At 38.4% G+C, this 21,920-nt stretch overlaps 2 protein-coding genes across 3 annotated transcripts in view; both read right to left on the bottom strand.

Moving 5' to 3' along the window:
- Window positions 1-5,016: 5,016 nt before the first annotated feature.
- On the bottom strand, window positions 5,017-7,105 carry LOC129712658 (uncharacterized). Its single transcript, XM_055661266.1, has 2 exons — window positions 6,650-7,105; window positions 5,017-5,227 (listed from the first exon to the last, which is right to left on the bottom strand). The coding sequence occupies exon 1, from the start codon at window positions 7,036-7,038 to the stop codon at window positions 6,805-6,807; it is 234 nt and encodes a 77-aa protein (XP_055517241.1). The 5' UTR covers window positions 7,039-7,105; the 3' UTR covers window positions 5,017-5,227; window positions 6,650-6,804.
- A 3,044-nt stretch (window positions 7,106-10,149) lies between these two features.
- The window catches only part of ccpg1 (cell cycle progression 1), a 36,200-nt gene continuing 24,429 nt past the window's right edge, over window positions 10,150-21,920 (bottom strand). Inside the window, exons 7-11 of one of the 2 annotated variants that reach the window (XM_055661256.1) lie at window positions 21,248-21,286; window positions 18,673-18,794; window positions 16,515-16,640; window positions 12,805-14,240; window positions 10,150-11,019 (exon numbers count right to left, since the gene is read on the bottom strand). In XM_055661256.1, coding sequence (XP_055517231.1) covers window positions 10,818-11,019; window positions 12,805-14,240; window positions 16,515-16,640; window positions 18,673-18,794; window positions 21,248-21,286 — 1,925 coding nt within the window. In that variant the 3' untranslated portion in view covers window positions 10,150-10,817. The remainder of the gene's footprint in view (window positions 11,020-12,804; window positions 14,241-16,514; window positions 16,641-18,672; window positions 18,795-21,247; window positions 21,287-21,920) is intronic. The other variant, XM_055661257.1, reaches the window with a different exon arrangement.

Below are 21,920 nucleotides of genomic sequence, written 5' to 3'. Positions count from 1 at the left end.
TCTGTGTTTCCTTTATTTTGCAATTAATGATATATTAGTTTTTTCACTTCTGCTTTTAAACTTCCTCTCTTTTGAAAAAGAATTTCACACTTCACATAGGCTGCAGTATTGGGTTAGCCCACAAAGTGGCGCTGGTCCCCCTTCATCTGCTGGTGCTAGACATTCCTCCAGTTTCCCTCTCCCCTGACTTTCAGTCTGAAGAAGGGTTTCGATCTGAAACGTCACCTATTCCTTTTCTCCCGAGATGCTGCCTGACCTACTGAGTTACTCCATCATTTTGTGTCTATCTTCGGTGCTTTACCCAGACGGGACGTAGGCAATGACCTGCAGTGTATCACTATGGGGCAGTTTGGGTATTGAATTACAATTGGAGAATATCTCACGTGGTGCAGCATAACAGCAAGCTAATTACATTGTCTGACAATATTCTACTTGTACAAATCAATACAAATAAATAGGGAAACAAGGATAGGAATAGCAAAATATGAACAAAGAAAGCTGACGGTTATGCATTTTAAGATGACTACTAAGTGTAGGATAAACAACTCAGTAGAACATGGATAGGTGACATTTCAGGCCAGGATCCTGCTTCAGACCCTGCAGATTATATTCCTACCTTGACCGATGACTCACATGTAGCAAAGTTGTTCTTTCACTAAAATGCTCATCATCCATCACTACTTTAACCCCCCTCTACCATTTGCAACATGAAACATTTAAGCACAGTAAACAAAATACCAATAAGGAACTGACTGTGGTCAGAATGTGCACTTAGCCCTCAACTACACCAACTTTGTGTTACCATTTTCAGCAAAGAATACTACTTACAGAGATGGTCATGAAGCTTTTCCTCGGCAAGATAAAGAACTGGAAAATCGCAATTTACAGCTTCCTCCTCCTTTACTAAGCATGATTATGAGGCTCCAGTTTTGAGGGAAATCTAGATTTTAATTGAACAAATTTAGGGTAGCAATAACAAAACAATGTTAAATAGCCTCAAAGTTGAACATAATAATGTGGGGAGAATCGAAGAGTTATGCCAATAGTTTATAATCAGCAAAGTCATGTTAAACTAATTAATAGCAGCAGTATTTTTTCAATGTCATTATTTTTCATCATTAGCTTTCTCAAGAAAATTGTGCAATTAACCAAAATCAGGATGCAGAACTGCATTTCAAAGTGTGACATTTAGTGTTTTTAAATAACTAAAATCCACAAATACAAACCAAACAGACTCATTGAAATTACATTTGGGGAAGAGAGGAAAATTTACTGTTGAAGGTGACCAGAGGAAGAATTGGAACATTCTTAACTTTGAAACCAAGAGTCCCAAATCACATTTAACATAAATGTACATTGATCAAATTCAACCAATCCTAAAAAAAAACCTGATAGTCTTCCATGAATTTTAGACCTCCCGTAGCATTTTCCAACTAATGGGATATTTTTGAAGTTTGGTCATTTTCTATTTTCATCTATTTTTAAAAAGATGTTTCACATGTACAGAATGAAAGCACAAAATAGCTGAAACCAAAAACAGGGTGAACGAACAAGGCCTGTAATTATTTCTTGAGGTCACACAGTTGCAATTTAAAGCTAAGCTGTCATTATGTTGAGCTGACAGCTTAGTTCTTCACAGCAAAGAAAGAAAAATGTTCACCATGTCAAGATGTTCCTCATCTTCCTAATTTAGCCTTTTCTAAGAATAAATATATGTACATTTTCATCATAGGATAGTTATAATGCAACACTACTTTGCTCCTTTTTTTAAACTCACCCTTTGAACATGGACAATGTCTGAAAGGTCATCAATTATTGCTCATTCCTAGAAACCCAGAAGGATCTTTAATTCTTGTGTACAAATAAGGGGCTTGCAGGGCCACTTCTGAGAACTGCTCGGAGGGAACCTCAATAGATGGCAATGGTGCTGTTTGTTGGGTCAAACCAGGGAAGAAAAGGGAAGATGTCCTTCTCTGAAGAGCATAAATAAACCAGTTGGTTTTTTTTTACCAATTCAAAAGTTTTGCAGTAACCTTCACCCGTTTTCAAAAACCCATTAATAACTCAGACATCGAGAATGATGTCTACCTCCTGGATGAGTCTGCTACCTCAGCCGTGTGTTTAACCGTCAACCTCAAAAATAAATATCACTATAATAAATACCAGCATTCAGAAGTACCTTATTGTAACATACAAATCCGAATTATGTTTATGAGATTAAAAATGTGTGAATATTCATGACATTTCCTATCACCCTGGCTGTGGAAGGTCCTAGGAGGAAGGTTCTCCTACTTGAACTTTGTGGAGGAAGAATGAGTGGGATGTCTGCCCTTCAGAAAGGATGATCTCACTGAAATATTTCACTTGCCACAGCCAAAACCGTCAATTGCTAGGTGAGGAACACATTGTCGTTGTTGTCAAGGTGACCATATTAATGATTTTTTATGTGCCTGACTCATTCCAAGCTGAAACTGGATATTGTTGCAACATCTCGTAAGTTCTCATTACTATTGCATCAGGCAGGACGAGGAGGCTGTCTTTTCTGAGAGTTAATTACATATCATGGTATCTTGCCAGAGACTAGTACGCAGAGGCAGCACATTGCTCTGCTTAGATTGCAACCTTCTGACCATATGCTTTTTGACTAACGTGTGTTGAATTAGTCATTTCCTGGTACCCACCAAGGGTTCATTCCCTTGGCAACTAACAGATGTGTGACCAAAAGCAGCTTCTCATGTAGATCATTTTCCAATATTCATGATGCATTTGTTTAATTTCATTTGCAGTTGAAACACAGGGCTAACCAAGGATGAGATGACTTGATTACAACGGCTTTCAGCAGGTAGTTGTAGTGGAAGAGCTGTAAAATGCTGTTGTGCTAGTACAACCGCTGCTACATGCACCAAACCTTACTATGGTACGTTTTCAGGCTTTGTCACCAGCTACACCAAAATCAACTGAGAAGCAGGAACATGCGAGGGTGGAGAAGGAGGGAAGTGAGAAGGGTGAGGCAACCATGGCAGCTTTATTCAGCCAAGGATGTGTGTGAAGAAATGATTTGCATGAAATGCAAGCAACCACAACCCCAATTCCCCATTCACTAAATTGCTCATTTTTCACTGCTCAGTGTGTCAACTGCCTGCCATAAGACAAAAATAAACCCCACCACAAAATATTCCATCAAATTTATAATATTCATACCAAACATCATACAAATATAAACCAATCATCACCAAATATTTTTAAGGGCAAATCATATCTAAATTTGTTGATGATGTAACAGAAAAGTCAGTAAAGAAAATGCAGAATATATGGACTTCCATCATCTAGATTCTCAAGTCTTGGATAGGAAAATGTCTGAAAAATATGAAAGGTGGTGGGGTAATGGATCAAACCACCTCTTCTATAGTGTATCTCTGGATAATGGTTACAGTATTTTTTTAGATTGGAGGAAAGTGTACAAGGGAGTTTCACAGGGATCAGTACCAGGACCACAGCTTTGCTTAATTCTGTGAACAACCTAAATGAGTAGACTTTGCCAGTATGTTTGCAGAGAACTGTGTACCAAATAAGACAGAGACCATAGATGAACCATGAGATGCATTCCCGGATGAAGTCCAAGTCTGCATCATTCAAAGTCAAACAATCCCAAGAAATCTGTATACGACTTTCGCAAAGCCATCAAGGATGCCAAGAGGGAATTCCAGACCAGGTCGGAATCCCAGGATAACCAAATGACACCCATCGATTGTGGCAAGGTTATCATAATATAACAAACTACAAAGTGAAGTCAGGCAGTATTGCCGGCAACAACGCACCCCCCTCTGATGAGTTCAATTAATTTGATGCTCATTTTGAACAGGACAATGGAAAGATGGCAACCATGCTGACAGCCTTGGGTCCATCTGTACCTCTAATCACATTGTCTTTGATGCCTTTGCTTTTATGTTATCTTGGGAACAATTCATAGAAACTTATGCAGGTATTTAAATAGGGCTAGCGGGGGTGGGGATGGGATAGGACAGAGGAAGCCAAAGACAAAACTGCCCCTGCTATTGAATAGTTTGCGGGAGAGAATAAACGACAAAGATAAACGACGTAGAAAGGGAATGGCATTGAGACAAAAAACAATGAGCAAGATGGGTATGAGACGGAAGATATTTGATAAGCTCAGTTAAGATTTATAGGATGTAGCAGGACCATTGTTGAAATTGTTTAACAATGACTTTGCTCTAAAAGACACACAATGCTGGAGTAACTCAGCAGGACATGCAGCATCTCTGGAGTGAAGGAATGTGTGACGTTTCAGGTCGAGACACTTCTTCAGACCCGAAACTCAGGTCTCGACAGGAAACTTCACTCATTCGTTCTCACCAGAGATGCTGCGTGTCCCGTGGACTTACTCCAGCATTGTGTGTCTATCTTTGGTTTAAACCAGCATCTGCAGGTCCTTCATACAAAATGGCTTTGCTCTTAGTCAGTAAAATCATCATAGGAACTTAGAGGAAGCACTGTCTCAAAACAGTATCCAACATCATCAAGGACCAACACCACCCAGGCCACACTCTCATTTCACTTCTGCCATATGGGGAAGAAGGTGTATGAGTGAAAACTAATGTCCAGCTACCAGAACAGCTTCTTCCCAATGGCCATCAGGCTGTTGAACATTACGAACTCCAACTAAACTACTTTTTGTTGGAGATACTTTACCTTTTTGCTAAATGTGTATAATATTTTTATGGTTTGTACAATCAATGAATGAGTGTACAGAATGCACCAATAAGGCAAACAAACCTCTCTCCTTCCCTTCTATAGATGAATAACTGTGTGGCCAAAAAATGGACTGTGCAAGAGATATTCTTCCACCACAAGACTGCACATCCTATTCCTGCTTCTACATTCTTAAATTCTTCAATACTTAATGTCTCACCCACCTATATCAAGCCCAACAACTTGATACTACTCATATACTAGTGGGTAGTCGTATATTATAAAAGCACGAGTGGTAAAAATATATTTTTTTGTGTGGCAATGCTTTATTATCTGTTCTCATGTCTTATGGTGTTGGTGAAAGCAACATTTATTGTCCATCCTTAGTTAAGAAGGCAGTGGTCATTTTTCTCCTTGAACCATTGTAATTGTTGCAGAAAAGTAATTTGTCCAACTCAGCAGTGTAAAGTTGTCGTTCAACAGAATTCATCCATTTCCTACTCAGTGACTTCAGCTTCTGCAGAAATATAGAAAAAACTGCTTATAGTCTCAAATAACCCACAGAACTTGGGAAGTCTGAGAATAAACATCACATTGCAATGATTACCCGAATAGCTATTGTGCCATTTGATACACTCCATGGTGCTTCTTTTCCTAAATATGCATCTTAAAACATATTTTTTTAATATGGCACCTTTAACAATAGCATAATGTACCACAGTGCATTCAGGAAATATTATTAACAAAACTTGACGCCAAGCAATTTAAGAATATATTATAGTAAAGATTTGCCCAAAAACATTTAACAGAGTGCCTTGAAGCAGGAAAGAGTTTGATAGATTTAGGGGAAAACTTCCAGATTTTAGAACCGTGACTGCTAAAAATAAAAATGTGCAAAAGGCCATAACGAGAGAACCATCATGATAGTTGCTAGCAGAATGGCAGAGTTCTGAAAGTACCAGAAGGAGTAGAATTTTAAAATACACACAAAATGCGAGAGTAACTCAGCAGAACAGGCAGCATCTTTGGAGAAAAGGAATGGGTGACGCTTCGGGTCGAAACCCTTCTCCAGAGATATTGCCTGACCCGCTGAGTTATTGCAGAATTTTGTGTTTCCCAGTTGATGACCAAGGGGGATTAACCCACAGACACTGGATAAAGCGAAAGGTGCAGCTGACAGTCACCGGCCCGTCGCGGAACGGGTTCCTCGGGAGTTGGAGCAGAATTGAGCTGGAGTTTGCGCTTCTTCTCCATGCTGGCTGTAAGTCTGGGGCCACCACTGCTCCAGGCCGGTGTCCCGTCAGTCCAAGGTCATCCCGGACATCTCTGGCCGCCCCCAGACAGGGATGGGACACTCAGGAAGGGACAGTAGTGAGACTCCACTCACAAATCTGCCTCCTAGGGTTATGCAGGAGAGGAGCACCTGTATAATAACCCGAGTGAGAATGGAACCCATACACCCAGGCTGAAGGGGACCGGAACGTTATTATTAGATTGACACTGCTGAGTTTTCTGCATGGACCAGTGGAGAAGGGAGAAAGTGTTGCTAACTCCAGTAGCAATTCAACAGCACTTGCGGCGCCGGAGATCTGGGTTCGATCCCGACTACGGGTGAAACGCAGGTCCGTATACACACAGCAATCGGAATACCAAACTCGTTTATTCAATAATGCTACAGTAAAACTCAAGACTAAGCATCCAACCAATCATCATTGTAGACACAGTATTCTACAAAAGAAATTGGCACTTATTTCTACCAAATATTTGGCTCAGAGTTCCTTACTACACAATTATTTGGATGATTAAGAATATCATTAGAAACATAATTAATATAATTAAGCAAAACTATAAAATAAAATATGCATATTGTAACCCAAGAAACTAATACCCAATTTCAAGAATTCGTTTATAATCTATTGTTTCACATGTCAAGTCATACCAATATTTTGATTTGCATGATAAAGGCATCTCTGGAGAACATGGGTTCGATGCCCAGCTGCAGTGAGCCAGCACAGTTGCAAGGCTCAGTCCCTGCAGACTGTACAGCGGGGAGGTGTTGTACAGGTTGCCACGGTGCTGCCTCACATTGAGCGGTCAAAGGCCGGTGGCCGGGGAGCTCTGACCGGCGTCGCCGCCCGCGGCCCGAGGCGGTGCCGAGTCGTCAATGTTGGTGCCGCCGCTCTCGGCGCCGGGAGCCGGGTTGCCCTGGGCCTTGGCTTGTTCCAGGCGATACTGTTTATACAGCGGCCTGTAGATGTACAGTCCGCCCGCCACCCCCACGACGGCCGCCAGGGTCAACTGAGGGAAGGTCAACCCCCCCGGCAACATGGACGCTCACTGGAGGCGCCGGCCCGGCCTGGCAACCAACCACCGGCAGTGCGCACGCGCGGGCGGCCTCCTCCCCCTCCCCTCCCCCTCCCCCCTCCCCCCAAGATACAAGATACATTTAATTGTCATTTGGACCCCTTGAGGTCCAAACGAAATGCCGTTTCTGCAGCCATACATTACAGACACATAGACCCAAGACACAACATAATTTACATAAACATCCATCACATTGCTGTGATGGAAGGCCAAATAAACTTATCTCTCCACTGCACTCTCCACTGCACCAACACTCAATTCCAAAGATCCTGAGTAATTGCATATTTGTACCTTTCCAAATATTCAGCAATACACCTCTGCCAATGGTACTCCACAGATAGAACCCACAAGTATACACTTCACAGATAGCAGTCAGGTTAGATCACTGTGTTAAAGAAGGAACTGCAGATGCTGGAAGATCGAAGGTACACAAAAATGCTGGAGAAACTCAGCGGGTGCAGCATCATCTATGGAGCGAAAGAAATAGGTGACGTTTCGGCCCGAAACCCTGAGGGTTTCAGACTGAGATGCTGAAACCCTTCTCTCCAGAGATGCTGCTGCCTGTCCCGCTGAGTTACTCCTGCATTTTCTGTGTCTCCCTTCTACTTCCTTCTTGGATTGCAGACCCACTTAAACACAACTGTGTGGAAAGGAACTGCAGATGCTGGTTTACACCGAAGATAGACGCAAACAGCTGGAGTAACTCAGCGGGTCAGGCAACATCTCTGAAGAAAGGGAATAGGATCTATTTCACGCCTTTGAAATGTGTCACAGATCTGCATGCAACGATATATGTTGAGAATTGAAACATTTCACTCAAATCATATTATTGAAATTGACTAAATTCAATAAATTACCATAATGCTTCTGAAACTGACATGGCAAACTTATTAACAAGTTTACTATTCCAGTTTACAAGGGATGAAATAGGGGGAACCTTACAGCATCCTAGCATTTATTTTGAAAGGTTTTTCATTACGTATTTATATTTCTCTCAAACTTACAAGCTAATCTTATTGGAGATGCGAGAAACTGCAGTTCCTGAAATCTTGCACTAAAAAAAAAGTGTTGGAGTAACTCAAGTGGGTCAGGTAATATCTATGGAAGGAATGAACAGGTGACATATTGGGTTGAGTCCCTTCTTGAGGACATCAGTTCCTCCAGCACATTGCTTTTTGCTCAAGATAATATAATTTATTTTGTGTTCCAAGTCAGTGCAGGAGATTGTGTTGACTCAATCTTTCTCTTTCCATACACTCCTCACACTTGACCCATTGAACCCTGTTTACCATTTCTTGGCTTACTTAACCAGCGATTCAGATCACACAGCAAGATTTGTCAACCTTCTTCGCCGTCTATAATACCTATTATTTTTGTGTCATCTGCAAACTTACTAACCATGCTTTGTACATTCTCATCCAAATTGTTTGGTTGACTAATAACAACAGGCCCAGCACCAATTCCCGTGCACATCACTAGTTACAGGCCTCCAATTTTTTTTAAAACCAACCTTCCACCATCAGTTTCTACTTCCAACTATCAAGCCAATTATGTATCCAATGCTCTCTGGAATGTATGTGTTCTAAACTTCCTGACTAGCCTATCATACAAGACTTTATCAAAGGCTTACTAAAATCCTTAGACAGCAACCATCTCCCTGCCCTCATCAATCCCCTTGGTTATCTCTTCAAAAAGAACAGATTTATGAGACACATTTCCCCTCGCATGAATCAATGCTCCCTAAGCAGACCTTATCTATCCAGATGGTACAAGATCTTGTCTCAGATATTTGTCTGCTATTCGTATTACTCAAATTGCAAACCTTAAAACCATAAAATATATAACAGCACTGCATTAGTCAATTAAAGTGGTAAAACAATATTGGACATAAATATGTGCAACCCAAGATCTTAATAACAAAGGGAACTAAGAATAGTTAAGACCTCATCTTAAGTGGATTTTATTCATGAAGATGAAAGAGATTATTAACTTGCAAGGCAGCTTTCCTTATATCTGATGTCTCGATTTATTACCACCATTTGAATTGTGATAGATGTTAGTGAAAGAGGGATTATGGCAGAATGTTGGCCTTTCTTCAGTTGAATCCTAGAAAACCGCCATCCGCACAGGTTCACTAGCTTAATATGCACTGGTTGGGGCCAGGCTCCAGGTCAGGTGCTCTGAAAATGGTTAAGGATGGATATTTAACTGCAATGGTTATGTTAAAGTTGAAAATATTCAATAATACTATATTTTATCCTCACTAAATTAAATAGGTGTGTAGGAAACTAATTGAAAACTTGCACTCAGAAGCCTTTTTTAAATCTATACAAAATGAAATGCACTTTTACACACAAACACCATGAGGCTACAATTCCCTGCTCACAGACTTCACATCTATCAGAATTAACTCACCCTCCTCCTAAAGGGGTTCTGAATTAGTAATTGCATATTGCACCTTTCCAAATATTCAGCAATACACCTCTGCCAATGGTACTCCACAGATATAACCCACAAGTATACACTTCACATATAGCAGTCAGGTTAATATCAGCAGTTAGATCAATATCTAAATATAGTCAAAAACAAAATGTTTATGCCTTATTGTCCTTTAATGGCTTCTGAGCTTAGTGGCAGTTTTTCTCCTTTTTACCAGGTATTGATGGAACAAGATCATACCCTATAAATTCCTTATATATTTTGCTGCCATTCTAAAATCTCTTTGGAAACAAGTTTACTTTGGAAATTAAAAAAGTGTTGAACCAACTCAGCAGATCAGGCAGCATCTCTGGAGAGCATGCATAGGTGATGTTTCAAGTCAGAACCTCTCTTTAGGCATAGGAGATGGTCTGTTGAATCAAGAAATTCAAATAATGGTCACAAAAGACTGAAAACCAAGTTCTTAACTTAACAAAAAAAACATTTTGAAACTACAGAATTTATTTTTGCGGTAGCTGCATCAGTATACAGTAAATCAGATTCATATACATGTTGAAATATTGGGTGACCATTCCTGGTTGATATATTCTTAAGCACATACAAACTCGCCACACGAATAAAACAGTTTCACAAATAAAGAGTTAAGCCAGAACTTTTATTATCAATTGATTTTAACATTTTTGTTTGCCTACAATTGTTCATTTTGTCAAATGGAAAATGTAGATGCAATGTAACTGATTTTAAATTAAAAATGCAACCCTTCTCTTTATCCCTTGAAATCATAAAAGGCAGATATATATATTTGTGTAAAATTATTCACAACATGGGGGAAGGTAAAAATGGACCAATTTTTGCCATGGAATTAAATTACAATCTTCAAAAGAAATTTAAATTCAGCACACCAATATTAATAATTTACACAATATGGAATTTAGATTCACATGATAGCAAATTACGAATTTGCTAAGGCAAAAGAGACTTGCGTTTCATGCACATACACCAGTATACGAATAGACTTTGTAAATGCATTAAAGATCCAGCAACTTGAACTCTTACTTAATCCTAAACTTTGTTTAGCACAACATACTTTGCACAACACAACTGCTCAGGAAATCTCTGACCAGCACATTGCAAATACAGGTGGAATATTATTAGCAAAACTACATCTACTCTCTTATTATTCAAAGTCAAATGAAATGCATATTGTTTCAAAACAAACGTCATTATTCTAAGGCATGTACCACAAACAGCAATCAGATAAGTCTGAACATGTTCAAACACATACTTATGAAGAACACACCCATTTAATATTTTGGATCAAAAGGCATCGGCCCCAGCTCAATTTCAACATTCGCCATGTGTCTCCCATTGGTACGTCCTGGCTTGTTCCATTTACAATCCCTGTGGTGGTAAGCCTGCTGGTATTTCCTTTCAGGTCTCTGTTGCCTGGAGCCAGATGCATGTTTAGAATTATGCTTTCTGTATTTATCAGCATCGTAAAGTGGACTGCAAAAATAAAAATTATTCATTATGGCTTTTAAGTAAAATAGCCAAGATTTGTCTATTCAGTTGTAATTCCCAATGTGCATTAGTATAAGTGCAATAGGTTTTTAGAAATACTACGGCCACATTTCGGCCACATTTAGAAATACTACGGCCACAACCTACAGAGTTGATGTGGACAAGCTTTTCCCTTTGAGAATAGGGAAGATTCAAAGAAGAGGACATGACTTCAGAATTAAGGGACAGAAGTTTAGGGGTAACATGAGGGGGAACTTCTTTACTCAGAGAGTGGTAGTGGTGTGGAATGAGCTTCCAGTGGAAGTGGTGGCGGCAGGTTCGTTGGTAACATTTAAAAATAAATTGGATAGGCATATGGATGAGAAGGGAATGGAGGGTTATGGTATGAGTGCAGGCAGGTGGGACTAAGGGGAAAAAAGTTGTTCGGCACGGACTTGTAGGGCCGAGATGGCCTGTTTCCATGCTGCAATTGTTATATGGTTATTTCAAGCAGCATTATAATAATCTTACTTTAGAAAAGGAGTAGATGAATGTATTGATAATGATCTTTTGATACATGGTCTTGGAGCATTGGTAAAGCAAAAGGGAACTCAGTAGGTTGAGGAGATATTTTATGGCTATCGGCGAATGTTATACATATATTTCATTTTTCAATCAATAGACTACCTAGATATCATTCAATAGACCACCTGGGTATCAATCAAAATTAAGGTGAGAGGGACAAGGTTTAAAGATGATATACGCAGAGGGTGGTGAGTGCCTGGAACTGGGGTTGGTGGTGGAGACAGATTTGAGAGTGGCATTTAAGAGCCTTTTGGATAGGCATGTGAATTTGCAGGGAACAGAGGTATATGGATTATGTGCAGGCAAATTTGGTCTTGGCATCATGTTCAGACATTGTGGGCCAAAGGGCCTGCTTCTGTCCAGTACTGTTCAATGTTCAAAAGTAATGAATCTTTTTCTTATTGAAGGATCTTAAATTAAGTGGATTTGATTTGATGAATCTATCTTCTATTAATGGAGACTTCTAAAAATCTGCGGTCCAAACTGGCAACTGGATATTCAGTGCAGATTCCAACTGTCTAATGAAGGCACTGGCTGGCCAACTGACAGGAAATTAATTGTGATTGATCTTCAATACCTCTTACATAGTTAAAAAGAAACAGGTGTAGAAGACTTTTATAAACTGGAATATGACACGGACAGAAATCTGGTAGAATCCTTACAGTTTGCCAAATATGAGAATAAAGTTGTAGTTCTGAAGATTCCTTTGTGTTAATATTTCTGGAACTTTGTTTGTCTCGCACTATTATAGCTGAAATTCTGTTATGCTTACTCACTCCTACACCCAAAACATTCATTACAGAATTCCAAATATAACAGAAAATACTGGACGGTTCTCAGCAGGTTGGCGACATGATGGAGAAAGACATTCAAAGTTTGTGGAGGAACAGCGATCAACCCAAAATGCGAACTATTTCTCTCTCCACAGATGCAGCCCAACATGCTGAGGAAGTCCAGTATTTTCTGTATTTATTTTAAATTTTTAGCCTCTGGTGGCTTTTAGTTTAACAAATTCCTATTGGCTAGGATTGAATCTATCACGTATCAAATCAAAAAACAATCCCAAAGTTATAAACAGTATCCTGCTCTATCGGCCAATTTCAAATGGCGAGTTAAATTCTGAATATCGTGAATGTAACTGTACAACTTAAATAATTTCAGAAACAAACAATTCTAAATCAACTGGATAAAAGAGCAAACTATTACCTTGGGTTAATGTAATTGTCACCAAACAAGTGCTGATAGATGTATCCATCCAGGTCATCAAAACCATCATGGTTGCCTTCTTGGTGCTCTGCAATATCTTCAAGATAATCTTCAACATCGTTAACAAAATCAGAGAATAACATTTGGTCATGTATAAAAAGCCCATTACGGAAAAAACGGTTGATAAATTTCTCCAGCTCACTCCAGCTTTGGAAGTCGACCATCTCTCGTTGAAGGTAATTATGGAGAAGCTCATGAAATTCTTCCATCTTGATGGGGTCAAGGACTTTATTAAATAGACTCAAAGATTCTTGGTGGGCACATTCAAAAACATCAGAGCAACCTTTAGGGCTCTTGTAGTGTGCATGTTTTCCCAAGTGATCATGTTCACCCGATTCAAAACTGTGAGAGTTCTCAGCGTGCATTCTGTGCGGTTTCCTTGAATTGCTACCGTGGATCTCATCATGAGTGGCTTGTCTGGGTTTATGTTGATAGGAATCTTTGTCTCCATGAACACCATGTTGTCTGCACTTGTTCGTTTTACATGGGTGTTCATTGTGACGTTGCTGGAATCCATGCCGTTTAGTTTTTGCATCTGCGTCATCACGTCTCTTATTTTTGTGAAATAATGTTTTTGCTGAGTTTTGGAAGTTCTGGAATGTGGATTTAACAGAATCAGAGAATCTCTTAAGATTTTCTTTAACAGCTTCTTTTGCCAGTTTAATCTTTTCTTTATGATGACGCACAAACTCTTTGGTTGAGTTTTTCACAGCGTCAAACGTATTCTTAAATGATCTTATAAAGCCTTTAGATTGCTTCTTTTTATCCCTAGTTCCATAAAACTCCCGATTTGTTTTTGGCCCTTGCTTCTTTTCTGTTTTCTTAGTTGCAGGGTCTGTGTTTTCTTCCTTTGATTCAAGATAAAGTCTTTCCCACAAGTCAGAGCGTTGCTGTTCAAAATCCAATTTTTTCTCTAGCTCTGCAAGTCTTGTTTGTAAACCTTCTGTTATTTTACCATCTTGGGCTGTATCAGGCATAGATTGAAAATGACTCAAGGTATCCAGTTCCTTACGCAGTACATCAGTTATTTCTCTTTCTTTATCCAATTCCTTTCTTAGCATCTGAGCCTCAGTCACAAGGGTCCCCTTCTGTAGAAGGAAACTGTGTACTTGTTGTTTTTCTTCTTCTAGATGATCCTTCAGTTTCTGGTTTTCCGTGATAATTGTTTCAGCATCCATTCCCTTTCCTTCCAATGTCCTGATTTGTTCCCTCAACTTCCGAAGCTCATTCTGCAACAAGGATAATGCTTTCTCTTCATGCTCCAGGGATTCTTTCATACGCTGGTTTTCTTTGGCAAGCACTTGCTGCTGTGACTCAACCGAAAGCCTCTCATCCACAGTTTCTTTTAAACGAGTTTCCAAGTTTTCTCCTTGTGACTAAATAATCGTAATAAAAATTGTTAAATATCCATTTATAAAGGCAATGTGCATTATAAAGTCAGTTTATTAGTCATATTATAGGGCAACAAAATTAAATAGGAGCCAAATTCTACATTTCAATAACTATTAAGTACATGCTACATTTCAAAATATCCTTAATAGACCTATTGAAAGAAGTCACTGAAATTATTGAAAATTCTAAATAGATATCCCTTCTGCTGTTTACCAGTAGATGGTCACACATATTTTCCAGAATCACTGAAGCAGATGAGGAATCAAACTTTACTTTTTATTGTAACAATTTCTTTGGAAAAATAGAAATCTCATTTGTAGAAACCTTTAAGTTGTAGGTACCATCCCAAACTTGCTGGGAAATTCTACAAGCTTACTACAAGCTTTTCATAGCAGCAGTCATCAATTATGAAAAACAGTATTTAAAAGTACCTATCCTAAAAGAGATGCAATCTTAAAGAAAGCCGATCAACACCTCTACTTCCTTCGAAGATTCAGTATGTCAATAAATACTCTCTTGAACGTCTACAGGTGTACAGGAGAAAGCATATTGACTGGTTGTATCAAGGCCTGGTTCGGCAACACAAAAGCTCACAAACAAAGATGACAAAAAGTGGTGAACACTGCCCAGTCTATTACGGGTACTGACCTCCCCATTAGATCTATAGGAGTCTCTGCCTCAAAAAGGTATTCAGCATTAGAGACCACACCACCCTGTCCATATTCCTATTTCACTCCTGCCATTGAGGTGGTGGTATAGGAGCCTGTAAACTAACGTCCAGTTTCAGTAACAGCTTCTTCCCTACAACCATCAGGCTATTAAACACTACAACCTCCAAATAGGCTCCAAGTTAAATAGATTGGTGGGCATCTTCTTGTCTTTGCACTATTATTGCTTGTTATAGAACTTTTTATGGTGTTTATTGCAATGTTACAGTGCTATATTTGCATTTGTGTTGTGCAGCTGCAAATAGGAATTTCATTGTTCCGTTTCAGGACATTTGACAATAAAACACCCTTAAAAATAATTAAATATTTCATCGGTAACACATCACTCCTCCGAGCAGAGATAAATACTTTTGAGAGAAAGTGATTCACTAGGTCATCTAGGAACTCATTCTGGATGGCAAATGTATATTGCCATCTGTGTACTTTTGTACTCTGTATTCAGTCATCCACAGAATGCCATGTAGTATACGAGCAAATAATCCTACAAACTAACATTTGTAGAAATATAATGACTTCAATGTCCTGAATGGAATCAATTTACACTTGTTCTAAAAAGCCTTCAGAATAATGATGCTAAAATTTAAATATTCACTGCATTGTCTAAACTAGTTTTATACCATTGTAGATGTGAGAAAGTAATAAAAAGGCATCTTAGAATAGAGGGGAGGGTTAAAGAATAATATTGAATAGGGATGGAGGAGAATTAGAAAGTAATTTATGCATATTAATCATACTTAAAATGAATGGATGGATTGTGCATGATGGCATCATTTATGAATTGCATTACACATGGAAAATATCTGCTAATTTCACATATACAGAAACGATTCATGGTTTCTGTAATCTGAACAGTCTTCTCCGTGGTCTACTGTCAAGGGTTATGTGGAGAAGGCAGTGAATGGGATTAAGAGGGAAAGATCAGCCATGATTGAATGGCAGAATAGACTTGATGGGCCGAATAGCCTAATTCTGCTCCGATCACTTATGAACTTCCGAACAACTTTATCACGGTGGAGAGGCTTGCATGTGTGTAAGATCTTGGGAGTGGAGCCGAGCCATTTGGAGAATGGGGTCAGCCATGGCAGGCAGTTCGAGGGGGAGGTTCGCAGAGATTAACTCCTAACTGTCCATGGAGTTGGACCCGGGTAGGTATCTGTCAAGGATGGTGTGGTGGATGTTCACGCATCAGTCTCTGCATGTTAAAAGATGTGTCTCACAAGCATCCACCTGGAGGGATATACTGCAATAAAGTCTGTGACTCTGGAATCAGTTTTTTCAACCATCTCAAGACCCACAGAAAGGATCCACCAGGACACTCATACTCGACCAACAATCGATTATGATCTGAACAGCAGCACAAAACTAATTATTCAGGGTTGTTTGCTGGAGAATTTAGGGCAATCTGGAGAATACTGGCAGACCCAGTATTCAAACAATAATATTTGATAACATTTTACTAATTTCAATACAAATAATGTGCTTTATATTATATCAAGAAAAGCAATACAGGTATCCAAGAGCAGTTAGTACCTGAAGTTCTGCTTGTTTTTGTTTCAGTTGCTGATTCTCCCTTTTCATTTTATCCATTTGTTCAGTCAGTGTAAGAAGCATGTCAGGATCTTCCTTTTTGTCTTCTAAAAAATCTTCAGTTCCATCCTAATTTACAACGGGATATCTATAAATATTAGTGAAGCTAACATAATAAATTATATTTATTACCAAAAAAATTGCAAATTATTTTGTTGTAATCTTATTTATTTCCCTAACTGGCTCTGGAGAGGGTCCAGAGGAAGTTTGCAAGAATGATCCCAGGAATTAGTAGGTTAACCTATGATTAGCGTTTGTTGGCACTGGGCCTGTACTCACTGGAGTTTAGAAGATTGAGGGGGCACCTCATTGAAACATACAGAATAGTGAAAGATTTGGATAGAGTGGATGTGGAGATGATGTTTCCACTAGTGGGAGAGTCTAGGATGGGTCATAGCCTCCGAGTTAAAGGATGTTCTTTTAGGAAAGAGATGAGGAGAAATGTCTTTAGTCAGAAGGTGGTAAATCTGTGGAATTATTTGCCACAGAAGGCTGCGGAGGTCAAGTCAGTGGATATTTTTTAAGGCAGAGATAGATAAGATTCTTGATGAGTACAGGTGCCAGAGGTTATGGGGAGAAGGCAGGAGAATGGGGTTATATCAGCCATGATTGAACGGTGGAGTAGACTTTATGCGCCAAATGGCCTAATTCTACCCCTCTCACTTATAAATTTTGACTTTATTCCAGACTCTTCATTCGCTGAATGTACTGACTGATGTTCAGTATCAGACAACACCACTTGCCTGTTATTTAATAGAATGTATAATTACTTAAGAATAGCCTCAACAGACAGTATAATCAAATTATGTCCAATACAGACAGCATGTTGAGCCTAATTGACTTCCAGTAGGAGACTGGGCAGCATGGTTGGCAAACAAATACAAATATCTTGTGCTCAGGATACTGTCCAGAAGAAACCTTTATTTTTCAGTATTATGGATGGGATTTGTCCCTCACACGGCAATATTTCCCATCCTTTTCCCCTGAAGTCCCCAATGGCAGATTTCCATCAAAGCAAATTTCTATTTTCCCCAGACAGGGTCATGAGGGAGCGGCAGTCTCTGCTGATCCTGAAATCCTGGCCTTTGGGTCATTTTAGTTCAGGTGCCCAGACGTCTACAGGACAGCCAATTTCCTAAGAAAATAAGGGATATCGAATACGAAAATGTATTGCGACGTTTCGGGTTGAGACCCTTCTTCAGACTATCCAAGTATTTTAATATGCATGATCAATATTCTGCATGAAACGTTCAAACACATTTTCACATTGTATCTCTAAACAAAACATATTATACTTGAGGGAAGATAGTTGCAGAACTCGGTAAAGTCAACTCAGGACAATTGTGCTTTGATAAGCAAATCTGAATGAGCAAAACTAAAGTTATTTCAGAAACATGCCACGGGAAAAACACCAATGCTACGCTCCGATTCAACCAATCATGAATGTGCTAGACCAGAATTCAAGAGTTCTTAATAATTTTGGAGTTGAATTTGGGCGATTGTGGTAGTGGTGGGGAGAATCTGGTGGTGAAAGAGGACTGTACAAGCACCAACCTAGAGGGGGAGAAAAATATGTTTGCACGAACTGTTAATGGTTACACAGAGAGCATGGTCAATCTGGGAAGCAAGGTGAATAAGTTAAACAATCTAATTGCCAGGAATTGGAAAAGAATGCTTGAAAAATGCCCAAAAGACAAAGTGTAGGTAAATCTAGCAATTTTTCTCCTAAAGATTTTCAGAAGGCCTGCTCATCAATTAATCTCAACAAATACACACATTTTGAAAGTTGCATAACAGTGAAGGCCACACAAAAGAGTATTCAACACTTTTCAGAAATTGACGTGTTCAGAAATTGTTCCTCAGGAGACTAATCAATTTTGCTTCTTGACATACCGAATTCGAATATACATTATTATTATTATTTTTTTTTAATTACTTATTTTTTATTTTACAATTTTATTGGGAGATTATTTATTTTGGTTGGGAAGGAGGGACACAAGGTAAGCCTTATGTCCCTCCTTCCCAGCCAAAATAAATAATCTCCCAATAAAATTACACAAGGTAGGCCTTGTGTCCGTGAAACAATGATTTAATGACCTACCATACTGTCCACATAGGAGTCTTGATCATTTTGGCACTGAAAGAGATCATCCTTCATATCATTCAGTTCTTCTTCATGGATTCTTTTTACCATTTTCTGCAGTTCTTGTATTTGGGTCGTCCCTGCAATTATCCAAAACAAAACGTACCATCGCACTATCAAAAAAAGACTTTTGGATATTATCTTACCAGTGCATTACTGGATGGTTACTTGATAAATATGGAATATTTACTATACGCATGTAAGTGATTAGATAATGATTTGTGATATAAATGCAGTAATACAACCAAAAGAATATCTATAACCACACTTTTCTAAAGAGTTCTTTATATAAATGTGACGGTTGATATTTCATTAGCTGTAGCAGTCATGTCATCTATACTTTAAACAAGCATTCAACTCTTCACTTTCTTCAGCTTCAATTGAAAATGAATGTTTACCCTATTTTGTGCACATAAATGTACATGTTTTGCACATTAACAAATGATCATTTCCACGAGTTAAAAAAGATTTTGCAAGAATAAAGCAATTTTCTTTGAGCTTTCACTTTTGCAGATCATCCAAGTCTAGAAATAAAGCGATGACCCACTAAAACAATGAGCAGGCCAATTTTAAGCTACAAACACGAAAGTGCTTTAAATTATTCACAGGATGAAAAATCAACTCTGCAGATGAGGCCGGATTTCCAGAAAGTTGCCAACATTGTTTTACTTTAGATTGACAAAATCCTATTAATTAGTATATGTACACAAAATTACATTCAAAACTACTCACTTATCCTATTTTCTTTACTTAAATTTTAGGTACAACACTATTACAACTGCCGTGTGGTCCTCTGAGGAGGAGAACCAATTTTCCCCGTACATAATGTCTTAACCGGCAAAGGTAAAATCCATCCAATAACATGCTTCCCTATGCTCGCTCAATTTTTTAAACTAGAATTAACAAAAATTGTGTTCTTTTTCTCTTGATTTTTAAATATTCGTTTTTTGTTTTGAAAAGAAGCACCTTAATTCATGTAGTTTCTCCCAATGTAAACAACACTTTTTTTCAGTCAATTTAATTTAAATTTTCTACTGCCAATTTCCAGGCAGCCACCAACTAAACCCTTTGGTCCACTTTCAAATGAGATAACCCAGGAGGCAAACTTCTCATCCCTGCTCTTAATTTTTTTAAGCATTAGTTCATAGCACTGTTGTGCCTGATTATTTTGTAATGCTTATTAATGTAGCCAATTGGGTCCTCTAAATATTGTTATATTTACATGGGAGAGCAATAGTTGAAGGTTTGCATGGCATTTGAAAATGCAAGTATAATCTTGTTTTTACAAAACCCATCTTGATGTTCAAATTTGTAGCTCTTGAAATTTCAAATAAATTGGTGACACCTGGAAAAGTCACCTCAACAGTAACTACTGAACAATCATTTTTTGTGTATACATGCCGTTGTCTGATTCAATTCAATAATGCAGATACATTTTCCTCAGATTTAGTGTCACTCACACTGGCATGTTGAGGAAAAGAGATTCAGTGGACATGCACAAAGTAAATGGCCAATACAGTGAAGTATCAACTCACAAATAAACCTAAACAAATAATTCACAAGTTCAAGCAAGAACTGCATTTAGATTATATCTGCAATTGAGGATCAGAACAGTTCGGCAGTTTTCTTGATCGTCTAATGAACAAAAATATCCTTAGACAAAGCTGAAAGCCATGTAGCCTAGAAGATCTGAAATTGGTTTTCAGATGCATAAAACCGAAGGAGTGCCAGATTTAGCCTTACCCCATAGAGCTAACACCAATTATTGAAGCACAGGGCAAGGAAATAAATGGGAACATAAAAAATATAATATGTAATAACATAAAAAATTAGGAATATTGGAGACAAGTGAATTTAGGCCGCATCAGTTTGATTATTATCTTTCCTAATTTAGCACTGACTACTGTGTATATTCTTTTCGAACGAGTTACTTTTAGTTCAAAAGAAACCAAAATAATGTAAAAAGTATCCTCTATTCAGAAATATTTGAACAATATAGCGCACAGATCGAGGATCCTAGTTGGTTCTCTTGAGCCAGAAGCATCTTCGACTAATTTCAAGAGGCTTATATAATAAAGAAATGGCCAATCAATACTAGCTTCTGGCATACATGAAGTGCACAAATCAAAAGAGCCACAACTGTATATGCATTGGAGAACATGTTTTTTAAAAAGCTGATCTTCACGAGTGTCTATAATGTGAGCATGAATTCAAATTGCTGGGGTAGAACCAGTGCAGTAGATAAATATTGCTACACCAGAGAGAGATCACTTCATTAAGGTGAAAATTAACAAGCCAGAAGTGCGAGCGAAATTGAGTGTAAAAGTGTACAGTTAAGAGCACTAACTTAGTATTGTTCCAAGTAATAAGCAATCCCCATATGTACTCTATCTTTTTGAAATTCTAAGTATAAACTTAAAATATACATTTTAAAGCATTTTTTTTTTTTTTAAAGAAAAAGTTTAATGGGGGCTATCAAGAGCAAGGATGGCCTTCTCATACTCCCCATTATTTCAAATGAGCTTCGTCTCACCCCTCTTCAGAGGCAACTGGCTGCCATCTTGAAAGTCTCCTAAACAGGGATCAAGTATTAAATTCGCAGGTTAGTCTCAACCCCAAATGCATGTATTTCAACAGAGACGATACAAATACTAAAAAATGCAAGTACATGCGCAGGTTTACAATCAGCTATGTGTGTATACACATATAAGCAGACACTACTGCCTTAGGCAACATGACAGACAACTGAAAGTGTGGCAGTGCAGCTTCATTTACCATTACACTTCACATTCTGGCCCTGTTTGATGATCAAAGGTAAACAGCCATAAGGGGATTTCGAATGGTGTGGCATTGTAAAACATGACCTATGAATCACATTTTAATAACGTGGCATTTCATTCGTGGATTTGATGATTTACCATTTATAATGTATTCTATTTCACTGCTTCTATATTTGATTACCAAAATGAAATATCAATATATATTTAGCTTGCTATTATTTGTAATTGTGCCCACAAAAGAGACGATGATTAGTTGGACGAGTATTTAGATATGGCAAATGCAACTCAATGTGGAGGATATACGATATATAAACAAAATAAATTATCCTTACAACTATGACAAACCCAAATGTGTGTTCAAACAATTAAAACAGCAATATAAAGATCGTTTTAGACAGTTCAGACATTTTCTCTTCTTGGCATACA

This window comes from Leucoraja erinacea, chromosome 33 (genome assembly GCF_028641065.1).
Source record: "Leucoraja erinacea ecotype New England chromosome 33, Leri_hhj_1, whole genome shotgun sequence".
In the NCBI taxonomy this organism is placed as follows: domain Eukaryota; kingdom Metazoa; phylum Chordata; class Chondrichthyes; order Rajiformes; family Rajidae; genus Leucoraja; species Leucoraja erinaceus.
Note: the sequence above shows the minus strand (reverse complement) of the source record. Positions and strands in the feature narration are given on the sequence as shown.

Coding starts and splice junctions, on each gene's coding strand:
- LOC129712658 (XM_055661266.1), bottom strand. CDS start 7,038: ATGTTGCCGGGGGGGTTGACCTTCCCTCAGTTGACCCTGGCGGCCGTC.